This window comes from Cetorhinus maximus, chromosome 8, assembly GCF_964194155.1.
Source record: "Cetorhinus maximus chromosome 8, sCetMax3.hap1.1, whole genome shotgun sequence".
NCBI lineage: Eukaryota > Metazoa > Chordata > Chondrichthyes > Lamniformes > Cetorhinidae > Cetorhinus > Cetorhinus maximus.
In genome coordinates this window covers 141,488,715-141,504,316 of record NC_135886.1, presented here as the reverse complement: position 1 = coordinate 141,504,316, position 15,602 = coordinate 141,488,715, and the positions used below count along the sequence as shown (strand labels likewise).

Here is a 15,602-nt window from a genome sequence, read left to right as displayed (position 1 = left end):
TTAGACTCTCGTGAGGTATCCTTAGGGAAAGAATGGGAGGTTGGGGGGTTGGTGCTGGGAGAGAGAGAGGGAGAGAGAGAGAGAATCGGTGTCTCAATAAATACTTGAACTACCCGAGCCGGCCACTGACATTTAAGGATGGGATTGTTCTGTACATGAGAGTGACTGAAATCAGGGGTTTCAAATCGCTCCAGTGACAACATGTGCACACTTGGCATCTTCGGTTTAAAACTCTCTCTGTCTGTCTCTTTCTCTCTCTCCCACTCAGACGCAATAAATGGGGCCTGGTTTCTCTAGAGTGGGAAAAGGAAGTTGAAGTCTAAAATTAATAAACGAAAATGCGTCATGTGGATCCAGGAGGAGGGAAAAAGGGTGGAAGAGGCTGATGAGTTTTGCGAGTTTCCTGTTTTCTCTGGCGCTCGGAAAATCGGGGCAGAATTTTTTTTAAAAGCTGCGATCATTATTACATTATGAAGCTTTTCAAAATAAGAGGCCGTCAGAATAATTCGTGTCTAAAACTAAAGGCGCAAAACATTGGCGAGCAGGAAAGTCACTGGCTGGTGGGAGAGCTACAAGTGGTAAATCCCCGCAGTTTATCGAAGCCCAGTTACAGCCGTTTCAAAAAACATACTTTAGGCACGAAAATCCCAACTAGCATCATTTAGTAGATGCGTCTAACTTCCTTTTTTAAAAAAAATCTTCAATTAATAAGTACTCTTCAACAATAACCCATTATTGGCACTGTTTCTATGGACTCGCTAAGAGTGGGCATCTGTTGCTCAGTAACTGAACCGGGTTAAATAATTATTATTAAACAATTGCCCCGGTTTTGTTTGGTATGGGGCATTTACAAGATCGAGAGAGCAGCGGTCCGGGTGCGTGTATTACTTCAGGCATTAGTCAGTGGAGATGCAAATCTCCTAAATATTCAGGCTAATTCCTACCGTCAGGTAAGTTAGTTACAAGTGGTTGTAACTAGGCTGAACAGGTTCTCAATTTAAGCGATTTTTTTCTGCCCGGCAAGTCTGTCTGTGTGGAAAACATTCAATGAAAAAACGTTTTGAGAATTACTAAGACAAAATTTCCCTCTGAAAGTTTCGATAAACTTCAACTCTTTTTGCCAATTAAGTTAGATTTTAATTCCGTGATAACCTAGCTCTCTCTCAGCCCCCCCGATCCAGACAGCATCCTCCGTCTACATTCCAGGGTAAACCTCTGGGGCTCAGTATTCACTGAAATTCTGGGCCTATATTGCAAGTTAATAAAACACAGGACACGAGAGCCAGCAACCCCAACAAACTGTATTGTTTACACGCTCTGTAGTGCAAACTAAAGATCAAATGCCTTTCGTCAGAAATTCACTGTTAGAATGAAACTAATACATTTCTGCACTAAGGGCGAGTTTGGTCGGGCGCTTTGCAGTATTTTCCCATTTGAGTTGTGTTGGTACAGGTATAAGCAGCGCGGCCACAATTTCAATTGCCACCCGCAATTAAAGATTCCAAACACTGCACTTTCCCATCTGGTTACCATACCCAAACGAAACTGGGATGCAAGAACAAAAACGCTTCAAATTTAAAATTTATGGGACAGTGGCGTTTTAAGGCAACTTTCTAGGTACAACTGGCCTAGTTCTCTCACGTCAAATGTAAGGCTCGATTCTGTTCGGAAGAGACACCGCTAAAAACTCACGCAGTTGTTATTTTCTGTTCTACACCGGGGCAGCACAACGAGATATAGTTCATTTTATTTTATTTTTAAAAAAAGGCTCAATGTAGTTATGGCTTCAGACAGAATTTAGTTCAAAGCTTCTAGCGTGAAGGCATCGCCGTTAAAGTGAGATCACTCAGACAGAAGGGACACATTCTACAAGTTGCTGGAACCTGGGTCCACAGGCATCAGCCTAACTCCCTACTTATTCTTCAGCCTGTACACGGAAAGGACAACGATATCCATTAAAAACAAGCCCAAAACCTCCAACCTGTAGCAAAAGAACCTGTTATGACTGCTAGATATTCCGATAGGAAGGGCGCCGCAAGATTATTTTTAGTGGCATTGAATTTGAAGACTCTCGACCGAGCAGGTGAACCCCCCCAGTAGCTTTTGTTTTTGCGGGGGGGAGGAGGGGAAAGATAAATAATACAAGTTATAACAGATTGTAGGCGACCCAATTCGTACCATGGCTGTTGCAATAGGCGAACATTACTCCCCAAAAAAAAAGATTTATTTTACAGCGTCTGAGTGCAGAAACTCTAGGGAGTGATAAAGGCAGATAGCTCAATCTTAGAATAATTTATTCTATCGCCGACTTTAAAATAGTACAAACTGCATTAGCTGCTGCGGCTGACATTATCTATTTCATCTTTTTTTTTTAAACAAATTGGTCACAGCCACAATTAAAACCAACAACTTCAACCAGCGCTATTGCAAGCCGCAGCCTCCTAACAGAGTTTGAGGTGGGGCGGGGGGGGGGAAAGCATCATTTTTTCCAACCTATTTTTGGGGGGTTAAATAATCTATTTTAAAGTCTATATTCTACAAGCTCAGAAACAGACGACTGACGAGGTAACTTGTACAGAGAGAGAAAAAATATATACTCCTGGGGATTAGAATATCAGTCTTCAAAAAACACCGCACAGAGACAACACTGTCCTAACCCAGAGCCCAGAGAGCAACCCAAAAAATCATTATCGGCCTAATTTTCCAATAGGACGACAATCCTTTGACAAAGATGGGAGATTAAATGAACATAAAAGGAGCCGCTGGCACGTTCAGGGTTTATAAACAGGTTAAGGCAAAAAAAAGGCTCCCAGCTTTGTGGGAGCTGCACTAACCAGTTAACTAGGGGGGGGGAAGCTCTCAATGGGTCACATTCCCAATGCCGCTCCCTGAGAGAACAGGATGGAATAATTGCCCAGAGCATTCGCTTACAGAAAAATGTATACACCATGAGTCAGACTCAGTCAGATCTCACTCAAAACACTTGTTGGAGTCGATTCTCCCTCTTGCCAGTTTCGCCCGCTTGAGAGAGAGGGAGAACTATCTAATCGCAGATGCTGAGCATATAGTATTTAGCCCGCCTTTAACTGCAGCTCCACAGTCTCGATAATCAGTCCGACCCTCAAAATCGGAAGCAGTTCTATTTTACAGCAAAAACTGTGAATGAACTCGAATCTCCTAATCGCTCGGGCTGAAGTATGTGCGAAGCGGGGACAAGTTTGCAAGCGATCGTCGCTCGTTAACGCTCATTATCGGTTACTTATCAACTGGACAGAGAGAGAGAGAGAGACAGAGAGAGATGGGTTGGGGGTGTGGGGGAGGGAGGTGCTGAATGGCTGAGAGTTTCACCCCCCACAATTCGACAACATGTCTAGGGCAAAAGAGCTGATATTTCCGGGGAGGAGGATTTGAAATGTCCAGCACCCAGAACCAGATACACAAAAATCCAATTCTAATTAGAACAGGAATCTGGGGGGGAGGGGGGACAGTTAATAGAATTAAAAAGATCCACCATCTAAACTGAGGCACAAATTGTTAATCCTGTTAAAAAAAAGACTCGCCAACAGTTGCCAATGCAAGAAACCCGGGCCGTGTGGTGCTTTTTGTAAAAAACATTTATTCATCCTCATTTCAGGAACAGGAGCCGGAGATATTTTTTTTTTTAATATTTAAGAAACCTTATTAGTAAACTAGAACATCTGTTTGTTCGATATAGTTACTCGATCGATATGGTAGGACACTCCCCCACCATTAAAACACAAAATTCAGAAATGGGGGAGGAGGTGGGGGTGGGAAGGGTCTAGATAATAGTTTAAAATGTTCACAAGCGTCAAAAGTGTAAAACACAAGATACTATAAATTAAAACGTTGCGACCCGCAGTCTCACTTAGAACCTAAAAAAATACAAGGGAGGGAGGGAGGTGGAGGGCAAACAGGTTAAAAAAAAAACAAACCCTACAAAGGTATATCTTTTTCCGCATGATTTTGAAATAAGCCGAGTGACACATTGAAGTTATTTACAGATACAAGGAAAAATTAGGTAAACATCTCAAAAAGCGTGCTTTTTCCCCTTTTGCCGTTCCGCTGGTTGGTTAGATCTGGTGGCATTAAAAGTCACAAAAAAGGCTTTAATATAAAACTTGGCATCTAAAAGGAGTCTCGTCCGTGTAGAAACGTTGATTGTCCCAACTGGTGAGAAAAGAGAGGAGAAACTTCAGCATTTAGAAACCAAATTTTTAAAAAAAACTTATATGCCGCGAAGAGTTCCCTCCAGATATTTGAGCACACCACACCAGAATAAATTGAATATGATGTGGGGAAGTCATGCCTCAAATGATTTTGTGTGGGTTTTTTTTTTGTTGTTGTTGCTGGAATGCTAAAAGTCTGTCCAAATTGGGATTAGTTCTCGCTCTTATTTTTTTTTGTGTGTGTGTGCGTGTGTTTATTTTTGTTTTCTAGATATGTGTTAGAGGCACTGTTCCACTCACCCCTGTGCCTGGTATAGCTGTGCTCTGATAGTGCTGGTGAACACTGTGCAGTCTGCTGCTCTGGGACGAGGGGTCCCCACCATCTCCTCCGGGAGGGAGGTACATGCTAATCATATCCCGGAGGTCACCCAGGCAAGCTCCCCGGGAGTGAGAGGTTAGCGGAGGAGGGCTGGTAGGTTCTGTCTTCACCATGGAGCCCAGCGCCATGTTCGGCGTGCTCTGCTGACCATAGGCGGGAGACATGCTGTAAGTGGACGCGGCGTTCATGTAACTCTGGGCGGTGGACATCATGGGGCTGTACTGGAGACTGGCCATCTCGTAGCGGTGCATCTGTTGGATCTGAGGGCTGTTGATACCTGGATGTTGAGAATAAGCCAACTGGTCCTGCATCAGCGGGTAAGTCCCGTTGGCCCAACCGTTCATATGGGGGTAGCTCTCCATTCTCTGGCTGACCCCCACGCTACTATTGACCGGCACTGACCCTGGGGAAAGCAGTCCGCCGGGGAGTGAGTACTTGTCCTTCTTAATGAGGGTTTTGGTTTTCCGCCTCGGTCGGTATTTGTAATCCGGATGTTCCTTCATGTGTAACGCTCTCAAACGCTTGGCTTCGTCTATGAAGGGCCGCTTCTCAGAGTCGGAGAGAAGTTTCCAGTCCGCTCCGAGTCTCTTGCTGATCTCCGAGTTGTGCATCTTTGGATTCTCCTGGGCCATCTTCCTCCTCTGGCCCCTGGACCACACCATGAAAGCGTTCATGGGTCGCTTCACCCGGTCCGGGTTGTTGCTGCCGTTTTTGCCATTGCTCCCGGGAGCGTTGTTGCCGACCGTCCCCGTGTTGGACTGGGAAACAGCCGACTTAAGCTCGGTTTCCATCATACTATACATTCAGCTTCTCGTACCAGACAAACGAGCTAAGAGCGAAAAAAAAAAGAAAGGGGGGAGAGAGAGAGAGAGAGAGAGAGAGTCCCTCAGGCGACTCCAAAGCTAAAGACACACTGATCACGCAAACCACCTAAGTCTTGTGCCAAACTTGTTCTGTTGTTCAGCAGTTAATAGACACCTATCCATGTGATGTAGACTGACAGGCTAGAAATGAGCTCTTGCCAGCCAATCGCAGCTCACTGCTGGGACAGCTCCTGATGGATTGCTATTTAACATGAAGGGCACAATTTTCCACTCGGCGTTAACAAAACACACAAAAAAAAACAACTCGGCGAGAATTTCGGACCTCAAAAATAAAAAGACGAATTATTTTTTTTTAAAATAAATAAGCTGCATTTCAACAGCGAAATTCCGCATTCAGGAGGATTGTTCATATTCGAACAAGATTGGAAAGAATGAGTGAAGTGCGACCAAATTTCAGGGGCGGGTTTCTAAGGTTTAAAAGTCCAGTTAAAACATTCTTAATTTTGTAACATTTTTTTGTTTTCTCAGAGAGGGTTACAGACCTGAGCAAACAGAAACCAGACAGGGGGGGGTTATGTTGTTGCAAGAACTCACCTGAATGAGTGCTGAATTTGATTGTGCAATTATTTTTGCCAATCCAAATGATCTATTTTTTTTAAAAAAAAAGAAAACTCTGCCTAATCATTTATGACATGTAATTCTAATCCTCTTTCTCTACTTCCCACTGCCTGCTCTCCGCGCTTTTTAGACCCATGTCCCGGAGGTTTAACTTTAACATGCTTGTGTTGAGAACTCAAAGTAAATGCAGGTGTTTTTGGTTTTGTGTATGTGTGTGTGTGTGTGTGTGTGTTTTTGGGGGTGGGGGGTAGGCTGGGGGGGGTGGGGTCGGAGCTTTTTTTGTTTGATTGACAGCTTCACCACGTGCCAATCAAACTCTCTGCGGTCAGTTTCTCTATTGGAGATTGTTTGGCTGCCATAGCAACCGCATCGCCTTGTCACTCCTCCAAGAACTCCAGCCGAGTGAAAGCTCAGTTTTTGGCTGCAGTCTGACTGTGCAGATCACCCCTGCTGCACTCCGCACCGAACATATGGGGGGTGGTCTTAAAGGTAGAGAAGGCTCTCTCCCCACCACCCCACCCTCCCCCCTCTGTCGCCCCATTTTAGAAATCAACACAAGGCGACTGCAGAAGGTCCACCTAATGGATTGCAATGCGTTTTCACTGGGGGGCAAACTACATCCAAAAACATTAAGGGCAAACTGCACAACTTTTAAAAGTACCGTGATCACTTTGTAAAACTGCTTTCGAAATAAAGGCTTAGAAGGTTCTAAAAGGGTGAGATTCTGACAAGCGAACAGTTCAATAAACACACACACACACAACTTTTTCACACAGTCTAATTTCCGAATCCATTGGGATTGAATGATTTGATCAGCACTCCAAACAGCAGCCGGAAACGCAGCAACACAATGAAGTTGTACCATGAATTCTCTTTCTGTGGGACGGGCTAGGACGTGCTCACTCTCAGCCTGAGCAGGTAAGGATGATATACGATCCCTGTAGCCACATCCGAGAATTAATTAAGGGACAAATAACTCTTCTGCATCACCCGCAGAAACAAACTTCTCAAAAAATATATATATATAATTGTGAAAAATCTGAAGCGCGATGATCTGCCTCTGGACACTTACATCTGTATGTTATATTGGTGTTTTATATATATATATATATTTAAATCATTCATAGGTACTGCTGGTAAGATCAGAATTTATCGCCTGTCCATAATTGCCCTTGAGGAGCTACAGAACGAGCTGCTTTCTTAACAACTGAATAGTTTGGGGGGGGGGGGGGGGTGGGTACACCATTTCAGAGGGCAGTTAAGAGTCGACCACATTGCTGTGGGTCTGGAGTCACATATCGGCCAGACCAGGGAAGGACGGCAGATTTCCTTCCCTAAAGGGCATGAGCGAATGGGGTGGTATTTTTATAATAAAGCGTGGCCGGTTCCAGATGTATTTAATTGAATTAAAACTCCCCAACTGCCTTGGTGGGATTTCAACTCCTGCCTCCGGATTAGTCCAGGCCTCTGGGTTACTAATTATGTCAGAAAACGCTGGGAATGCTCAGCAGACCAGGCCAATTCTAATGAAAGGTCACAGACCTGAAATATTAACACTTTCCCTCTCTCCACAATGGCTGCCTGTCCAGCTGAGTATTTCCAGCATTTTGTGTTTTTTTTAATATATATATATATATATATTTCAGATTTCCAGCATCTATACGTGTGCCAAATAAATTGAGAATTTTCGATTCGTTCTTATTAAGTAATAGTTGATATTTTTGTTTTTTTTTAATATTTAAATGACTGGAGTAATCTTTGAAGAATGATGTCAGTATGTGGATTTAACACCCACAATCTAAGTGGGTGGCTGGATGGGGGGAGTGGGGAAGGGGGGTGGAAGTGGGGGGAGGGGGTTCAATCTCCTAAATCAGAATTTGCTGGGGCTATTCTGAAGGTTACTGGGCGAAGCTCTATCGCCCCCTGGCGACAATGGTGTCGATACAAAACCGTCACAGCTGAACATTTAGCATGATGCACCCCTACAGAGCAGAGCCCCTCGTTCTCAGCAGCACAGTATGACACCTTTACAGCCCCGCCATTGGCGACCCTAATTAACTGAACGCCTCAAACAACTTTTTTTTTTCCCCTTCTTTGAAAAATGACTTGAAAAGATAGCATCAAAAACATTGCCACATATTTGGAGAAGGCAAGTCAGATTGACAAATGCACTTAGACACACAGACACTTTCGTTTCATTTACGCTAGATATACACTTCAAATAACCTGTAGAAATGATGTACTGTTAGAGATACGCGGAACTCCGAACTCACATTGCTACCAGTGACTGAAAAGGGAGGTAGTTTCCCCTCGCTGATGTTTTATAATATTACAAAGCTCGCTCTGATCCTGGCATCTAAAACAAGATTAGAAAAAACAATTATAATCACATGTTTTATTTCATGAAACATTTATTTAAAAGAACCATCATTTTAAAAGCGTCACATTCTAACAGTCACCGAAAACAGCCTGAACCACGAATGTATTCACCTCCATCCCGAGTTTCATACAATACAGATTTTTTTGCAAGATAATATTGAGCTTTTATTAAATGTGCTCATTGGTTCCATGTTATGGAAAGTGAGGTGGAATTATTTCGATATGTGTAACAACCACTGTCATCCACTGAAACGAACCGGTCTTGGTAAAGTTGTAAAATGACTTTGATAAGATATCATCAAAAAACATTTTTTACATTTTTGGAGACAGATTGACGGATGCACTCGGACCGCAGACACATTCGTTTCAGTTACTCTGTGCATTCACTTCAAGTAAATCTGTGGTAATGATGCACTGTTCGAGACGCAGACAACTCACATTACTACTGGTGGCTGAGAGAGAGAGAGGGAGAGGAGTGGCGGGGGAAGCTTTTCTCGCTGTGTTTTCACTATTTAACAGGGCCAAAAAAAAGGGATAGCTCTCTTCATTCTGACATTCTAATTGTAAGAAGGTGTCCCCTCCCAACACTTTGAAAAGTAACTGCGGGCCCTTAATATCCAGAGAGAAACTAGCAACACCTAGTTAGACTCTGTGATCACTTTCTATGTCCACATGCTGGCTGTAACCAGTTAGAACAAAACTTTGACCATATTTCCCCCCAGGTCAGCCACTGATCATTTAATTCCATTAATAATCAGAATCTGACTAATGAAAGCCTCCTCCCACCTCCTCCATCCAATGTGTTTGATATTAAAATCGGATAATACATCCCGAACACAAGGTAAAGCTTCTAGGTTATATTAACTCTCTGTAGTCGTTAACAAGCCCTGTCAAAGGTGTCGCAGAGCGAAAAATATAATCGACAGGTTTCTACCTCGGCAACACGTTTTTGGACAGGAACGATTAACGGCGGTGGAAGTATTGTGTGCGTTTTAAGTTCTCGAAATCCAAGCTTTCCAATGCTCCACATTAAAGGAGATCTCTGTATCTTAAAGGACACAAAGGTCTCATTACATGGCTGCTGTACTTGCTCATTTCCGATAAGTAAAGTTCAGGCTTTGGACCCCAGTGTATTGTCGCCTCTGCTATGAATGGTCACTGCTATTTAGAGATTAAATCAGTGGGGATGTCGTCCTAATATTAGAATCTGGCAAAAGCCTTGTGACAAAAAAAAAATTCACATTGCTAAATTCCTTTCTTTTCATTCAGTGATTTCGAAGAGCAAATATAAGTTGGAGCCACTCGCACTATTAAATCTGAAATTTCCGCATTAAATTAAACCTGTAATTTCTATCAGTCTAATATTCAATTTGAAGGTCTGTTTGGAAAATTCAGCATCGATTGGGTTCGATTAAGATGCTCCAATGTCTCACAAAGCATTTCAAACAATGGGCCAATATTGCAGTATTCTGTAATATTAATTAAAATAGATTGTGTTGCAGAGCGGTTCTGTAATTGATTGGAATTGTAGCGGATCTAGATGGGATTAGGAATTCTAAGAAACTAATGCTGTCTAATTGACAGTACTGGTGGTGGTTTGCGGGGAGGGGGTGGGGGGGGGGAGTGGAATGGATATTCCCCCCACCCCCCCAAGCATCTCTAAAATGCTCACGAGAAAACCGATTTAAACACCCCTGGGTGTCTGATGTTTTGCTCTCCTGGTCACCCCTACCGAAGTTCGGGGAGAGGGGACAGCAACGTGAGTTTAATTTAGTATCCAAAACCCCTAATTTCGTATGTGAAAGGAAACCCGGGTAAAATGAGGACCCCATGGGGTGTTATTCAGCCAGGAGGTCAGGCAGCTTGCTTCCAACACCATCTCATCCAGATAGCGGTTATCAGTAGTTAACTCACAGACAACTCAAACCATCCAAATTCGGGTATTTTGGATCTATATGTATATATATATCCGACCTGACAAACTGAACGCCTTGTTATCTGCTTATGAAAATGAATAGGAACTAAGGAGAGGAGCTACTTGAACATTTTTTCACGCTCCCAATTAACAGCTGGGGGGGGACAAGCGACCACCAACATCGGATTTAAAATTGAAGACACTCCCAAACAGATATATCTCAATACATGTAATATATGTACACATAAGAAATCCCACAATTGCCCGGCTCTAATACCATTCTTATATTTCACTCACTATTTACACGTTCAACACCGTTTGGAGTTAAATCTTTAATCCTCAGGTGTGTCCATAATTTGGATTGTTTCTGGGGCTGAGGCCAAAATTAAAACGATCAATTCTGACCATCCCAAATTTTCTAATAGTTCAGTTCCCCAGCACCTCGTCGCTATGCGCCGCAGTGCGGCACATCTCATCTAACAATCTCTGTAGCGAGATTCACCCGAGTATTGTGCAGGACTCACACCTGTTCGGGTGATGGCAAATCTTCAAGATCGGTGCATGATCAGGAGACAACACCGCGAAAACCAGTTTAAAAAAAGCACACACAGCATTCTAGAAAAGAAACTGACCAGAAGATGTTTAAATTTGCTTTTTATTGACCGGAATGCTCGAACCACTGTTGCCCTGACAGAGGGAATGCAATGTAAAGCTGAGGGAATGGAGTTTATACTTTTAAAATTCATGTCAATGGTTATCGTGTAAAGTTTTCTTGCAACATGCTGAGACTGTTTTGTTACAAAACAAAACAGCTTAAACGATCTCACTCGAATATCAAACTGTCTTCTCTCTTCATTTTGTGTTTATTATTATAGCAAAATATAATTAACATTAATATCGGCTGCCCCACATGGATGTTAACAATTGCCCTGCTGTTAAAAAGTGAAAATCTTGTTTCTATGTTGACTTCTAATTAAAGTCCAATTCGAAACACGGTCAGCAAACAAATAGTAAAAGGTAAATACACTCATTCTACACTTTGGGTGAAAGGAATGGTCAAATGCTTCCTTTAATCCTTTCTCAAACATATTCCCCAGTGCAAGGTCTCCATCAGAATCTAAACAGACCCAAAGATGGTGACAGAACACAACGAATATCCAGGGCTTCGACACGAGAGTTAGCCCCACTGCACAAAACAGCGAAATTAAATTCAAATATTTAGCTGGTCGTGAATGTTTAATTGTCCATCTGAATCTAACGTTGTTAAAACTAGAATATGGGGTTTCAACCTGGGACATCATTAAGAAATCATATTACTAATTGGCAATGTTGTTGGATTTTATTTCTGGTTTTCTGTACAATCCACTTTTTTTTTAAAAATGACACCCATATTTGGAGGATGCAAATGCAAATCTAGCCAAATATTTGAACCTCCTCCTTAAAACACCGGCTCTGACAGACACAATGAAATTCGTTAATGGAAATCAGGCAGCGTAAGAACTTCCTAACCTTTGCACCAGGATTTCATTCGATTTCTGCTGCTTAAATAACTCACTCGGTTCAGAGCGATATAAAACAATAGACAGGAATAAAATCCAGATTAGGCATGGACACCTTTTGAAAAAAACTCTTAGCTCATTTGGTTTCCAATAAAAAAATAAATCAGCCGCTCTCCACTCAAGACTGTAAACGTTACTGTATGGGAGGCGCGATGATCGAAACACAATTACTATAGATATTTCTCAAATTTCTTCAAACAGAGCCGAAGCTTTGAAATCGTAACTAAATATTTTGCATTGTTTTTTTTAAAAGGTGGCAGCCCGCCATTTTCCTCTGGTAGAAATACACTATTACCCCCCACCCCCTCCCCAGTGCCATGTTGATTATTTTGTAACATTACGTCCCTCCCTTCACACCTTTTTACTGAAATGTTTGAAAACTCCACTGTTTAAATTCTGCCTGATGGGTCTGTTCAGAGTTCGGCCAGCAACACTAGAGGAGCGTCTGGAAGAAAAAGTATATTCAACAGCTGATTGAAGCGACAGGAGCTGAAATGCTTCACAAACTCACACCGTGTAACAGGCACCGTTACTAAATTTACAAGATTTTTTCAGCCTGGTGAGATCATATATTTCCAAACCCTGCAATCTTACATTCAGCAGCAGAGACAGACAGACAGACAATCATTTAAACTGGGATCTGGAGTTTACTTTGCGATGCATCAGGATTTTTTATTATTATTATTTATCCTACCGCAGTTTCAATTTTTTTTTACCTTGTTTTGTTTGGTACAATGGAGCACAGGCAGCACAGGAACCCAGGTGGGTTTGATGTACAACGGAACTGTGAACCAGAGGGTGTTATCTCACTCTCAGGTATCCAGTGGAAATGTGTAGAGCAAGAGGGGAAAAAAACCTGCAGTTTGTAATGTTCACTGGCGAACACACACAAAGTATTAATGTATCACTTACTGGGCTGTGTCATAATGGATATATTTTAATTAGATATGCCATTTCTTATGTCTGTAGACACCTTTAGAGTGCACTTTTTCCCTATAATGTCCTGTTTCAGCGAGAGTACTGATGTGTTGTGTAATAAGCTTTTGCCTTGTATTCATTAACTCAGGTTCAACCAGGTTACAGAAGTAGGCTGTCTACACAGAATATAACCGTGAATTAACTACACTGCATTAGGATAACAAGACTTAATACGGCTCTCAACCATTACAACAAGTCTTCCACCATTATTCTTTTATAAGACTCGGATACATAATTGCAGTAATCCACAAGACTAATTAGGTGCAAATAAACTATTCATTACGGCCAAATTAAAATGAAACACGTGCTATTCTCACATGAAAGGGGTATCATTAGCAGGAGGACATTCTCCTGCAAAGTGTTATTAAAAGCAGGCTAGAGCAAAAAAAAGAAACTGGAGGCAAAACAGGGCAGGCCTGCATAATTATGTTACAATGTGTCTTTCGTTGGAGGTAAATAATTAAAATAGGGACCGGATTAATTGACATTACTGTCGGTGCGAATTCATCTCCCGCCCCGATCTGAAATGAAATTATCGTTGGCTGTAAACAATGAGGTCAGGTAGTAGTGAGAAGGCTTCCTCCAGTCGAAAGCACAGGTTTGGGGGGGGGGGGAAATGAATAGTCATTACTACCCTTTCAACCGGCACTGGGTCCTTTTGATCAGAAATGAATTCGCTTCACCTCATACAATAGCGTGCGATCAGAAGAGAATGGGATGACCCAGGCTCTTAACAGCACCTTTTTAATCCAACTCTAGCTTTTCAATTACAGCTGTTCATTTCATTAGGGGATGAGAGAAAACCACAAGGCTTATTTCTAATAACCCCCCCGCCTCTCCCTCCCTGCCGCACATGTTTTATGGCAAAGGGAACGCGGTTAATATAGGGAGTTTCGCCCCCCCCCCCATAAACGTCTAATTCATCAACTTCCTCACTAATTCAGTCGAACAATTTACGAAACAATTTCGGGTCTAATTCACCAAAGGCGGTTATTCTTCCTGAACCACATTTAAGCGTGTATCTACAATATATTTCACTGCTTTGCCGAAATACATACATCTTGAGAACAGTGACAATATATAATGGAGGTGCTTTGACCCATCGTTTAGTTAAACTCTCTGTGTGCTTAATCAAATAGCTACATTTCCCACCCCCCCCACCCCTTAAAGTAAGTTCGAAAAATGTGCTGAATCATTTCATAGCTGCCCCACCCAACAGCATCATTCCCACCTTCAAACCGGGCTGAACATTTAGGATGAAACCTGAGGGCGACAGATGAGAACGACTGTCAAAAAAAACTGAATGGATTTAAACTAGCACATTGTTTTCTTTTTAACCGCTGCCTTTGTGGAAAGCAGAGTTTGGAATTTCGTTCCCGATTAGGATGGGCAGATAAGAATGATCCCAACTGGAAGATCAACATTTCAGTTTGCAAAGCAGATGTGAAAACTCTCTTTGGGTACATGTCCGAGATTGCCTGGTTTCCCTCATCATAACCACACCGCGCAGAGTCTATTAGGGGGTTAATTGCCGAGGGAGCGGGGGATGAACATTTTGTTCAAAGGCAGATTTACGTTTCACCTTTAAGCTACAAACGAATTCCACGAAAAAGAAAAAAAATAAATCATTCGCTAAATTAAACCCACCGCCAGTCTCTGCATTATTACATCCCGTCTGTCGGATTGGCATTCAGAGAGGGATCAATGATGGGAAAATTTAAAGGTAAGCATCATAGTACACTAGGATCCCAATGTGCTTTATTGTACCTCACTTGCTGCAATTAACACTCCCTGTAAGTGGAATAAGATGTAGTATCACTTGGCATCAAATATTTGTGAAAATATCTAATTATTTTTTCCCAAAGTGTGCTCACAATGATATAATCCTCTAATGACACCAGCAGACAAGTCAATAAATTTACTTTTAAAGAAACATGCTGCACAGCACATTTTAATTTAATTTTCTATATCCTTAACCCTGTGTTCAAACCCCTCCATGTCTTCGCACTTAACCCCTTCCAGCCTTACAATCCTCTGAGGAGGTTCTGATGAACCTTTATTCGATCCTGGTCAGCCTCAACTGGAGAATTGTGCCCAGTTGTAGGCACCACACTTTAGGAAGGATGTACAGGTTTTAGAGAGGGCGCCGGAAACAGTCAAGGGAATGGTTGCAGGGACGAGGGACTTCAGTTACTGGATAGATTGGACAAGCTGAGATTGCTCTCCTTCGAGAAGGTTGAAAGGAATCATGATGGGCATAGATAGGGCGAAACTGTTCCCATTGGTGAAGGGTTGAGAATGAGAGGATGCTGATTAAAGGTGATTGGCAAAAGTACCAATGGCAACATGAGGAAAAACATTATGCAGTGGGTGATTGGGATCTGGAATGTGAGAGTGTGGTGGAGGCAGGTCCAATCAGGGCTTTCAAAAGGGACTTGGATAAGCACCGGAAAGAAGGAAAAATTGCAGGGCTATGGGAGAGGTGAACTGTCTGAGTTGCTCTTGCAGAGAGCTGGGATAGACAAAACAGGCCTCCTTCTGTACTGTAACCTTTCAAAGATTCAATTATACTATATCTGCACTCCTCTAAATCTGGCTTGTTGAGCATCCTCGATTTTCATCATTCCATCACTGGCAGCCATGCCTTCAGTTGCCTGGGCCCTAATCTCCCCTATACCCCCCACCCCACCAAATCTTTTCTCATTATCCATATTCTGGGTTGCCCGTGGTGGCTCAAATGCAGCTGCCCGAGTAGAATGCCAC

The 15,602-nt window shown here is 42.5% G+C and overlaps 1 protein-coding gene across 1 annotated transcript; it reads right to left on the bottom strand.

Moving 5' to 3' along the window:
- Positions 1 to 4,095: 4,095 nt before the first annotated feature.
- On the bottom strand, positions 4,096 to 5,488 carry sox3 (SRY-box transcription factor 3). The gene is made up of 2 exons (XM_078547697.1): positions 4,488 to 5,488; positions 4,096 to 4,188 (listed from the first exon to the last, which is right to left on the bottom strand). The coding sequence occupies exons 1-2, from the start codon at positions 5,367 to 5,369 to the stop codon at positions 4,147 to 4,149; spliced, it is 924 nt and encodes a 307-aa protein (XP_078403823.1). The 5' UTR covers positions 5,370 to 5,488; the 3' UTR covers positions 4,096 to 4,146.
- Positions 5,489 to 15,602: the final 10,114 nt, after the last annotated feature.

Excerpts from the sequence above, each read along its gene's own strand:
- sox3 (XM_078547697.1), bottom strand. The coding sequence starts at position 5,369 with ATGTATAGTATGATGGAAACCGAGCTTAAGTCGGCTGTTTCCCAGTCC. Across the intron at positions 4,189-4,487 it reads CAGCTATACCAGGCACAGGG|TTGGGACAATCAACGTTTCT; the intron begins GTGAGTGGAACA and ends TTTTCTCACCAG.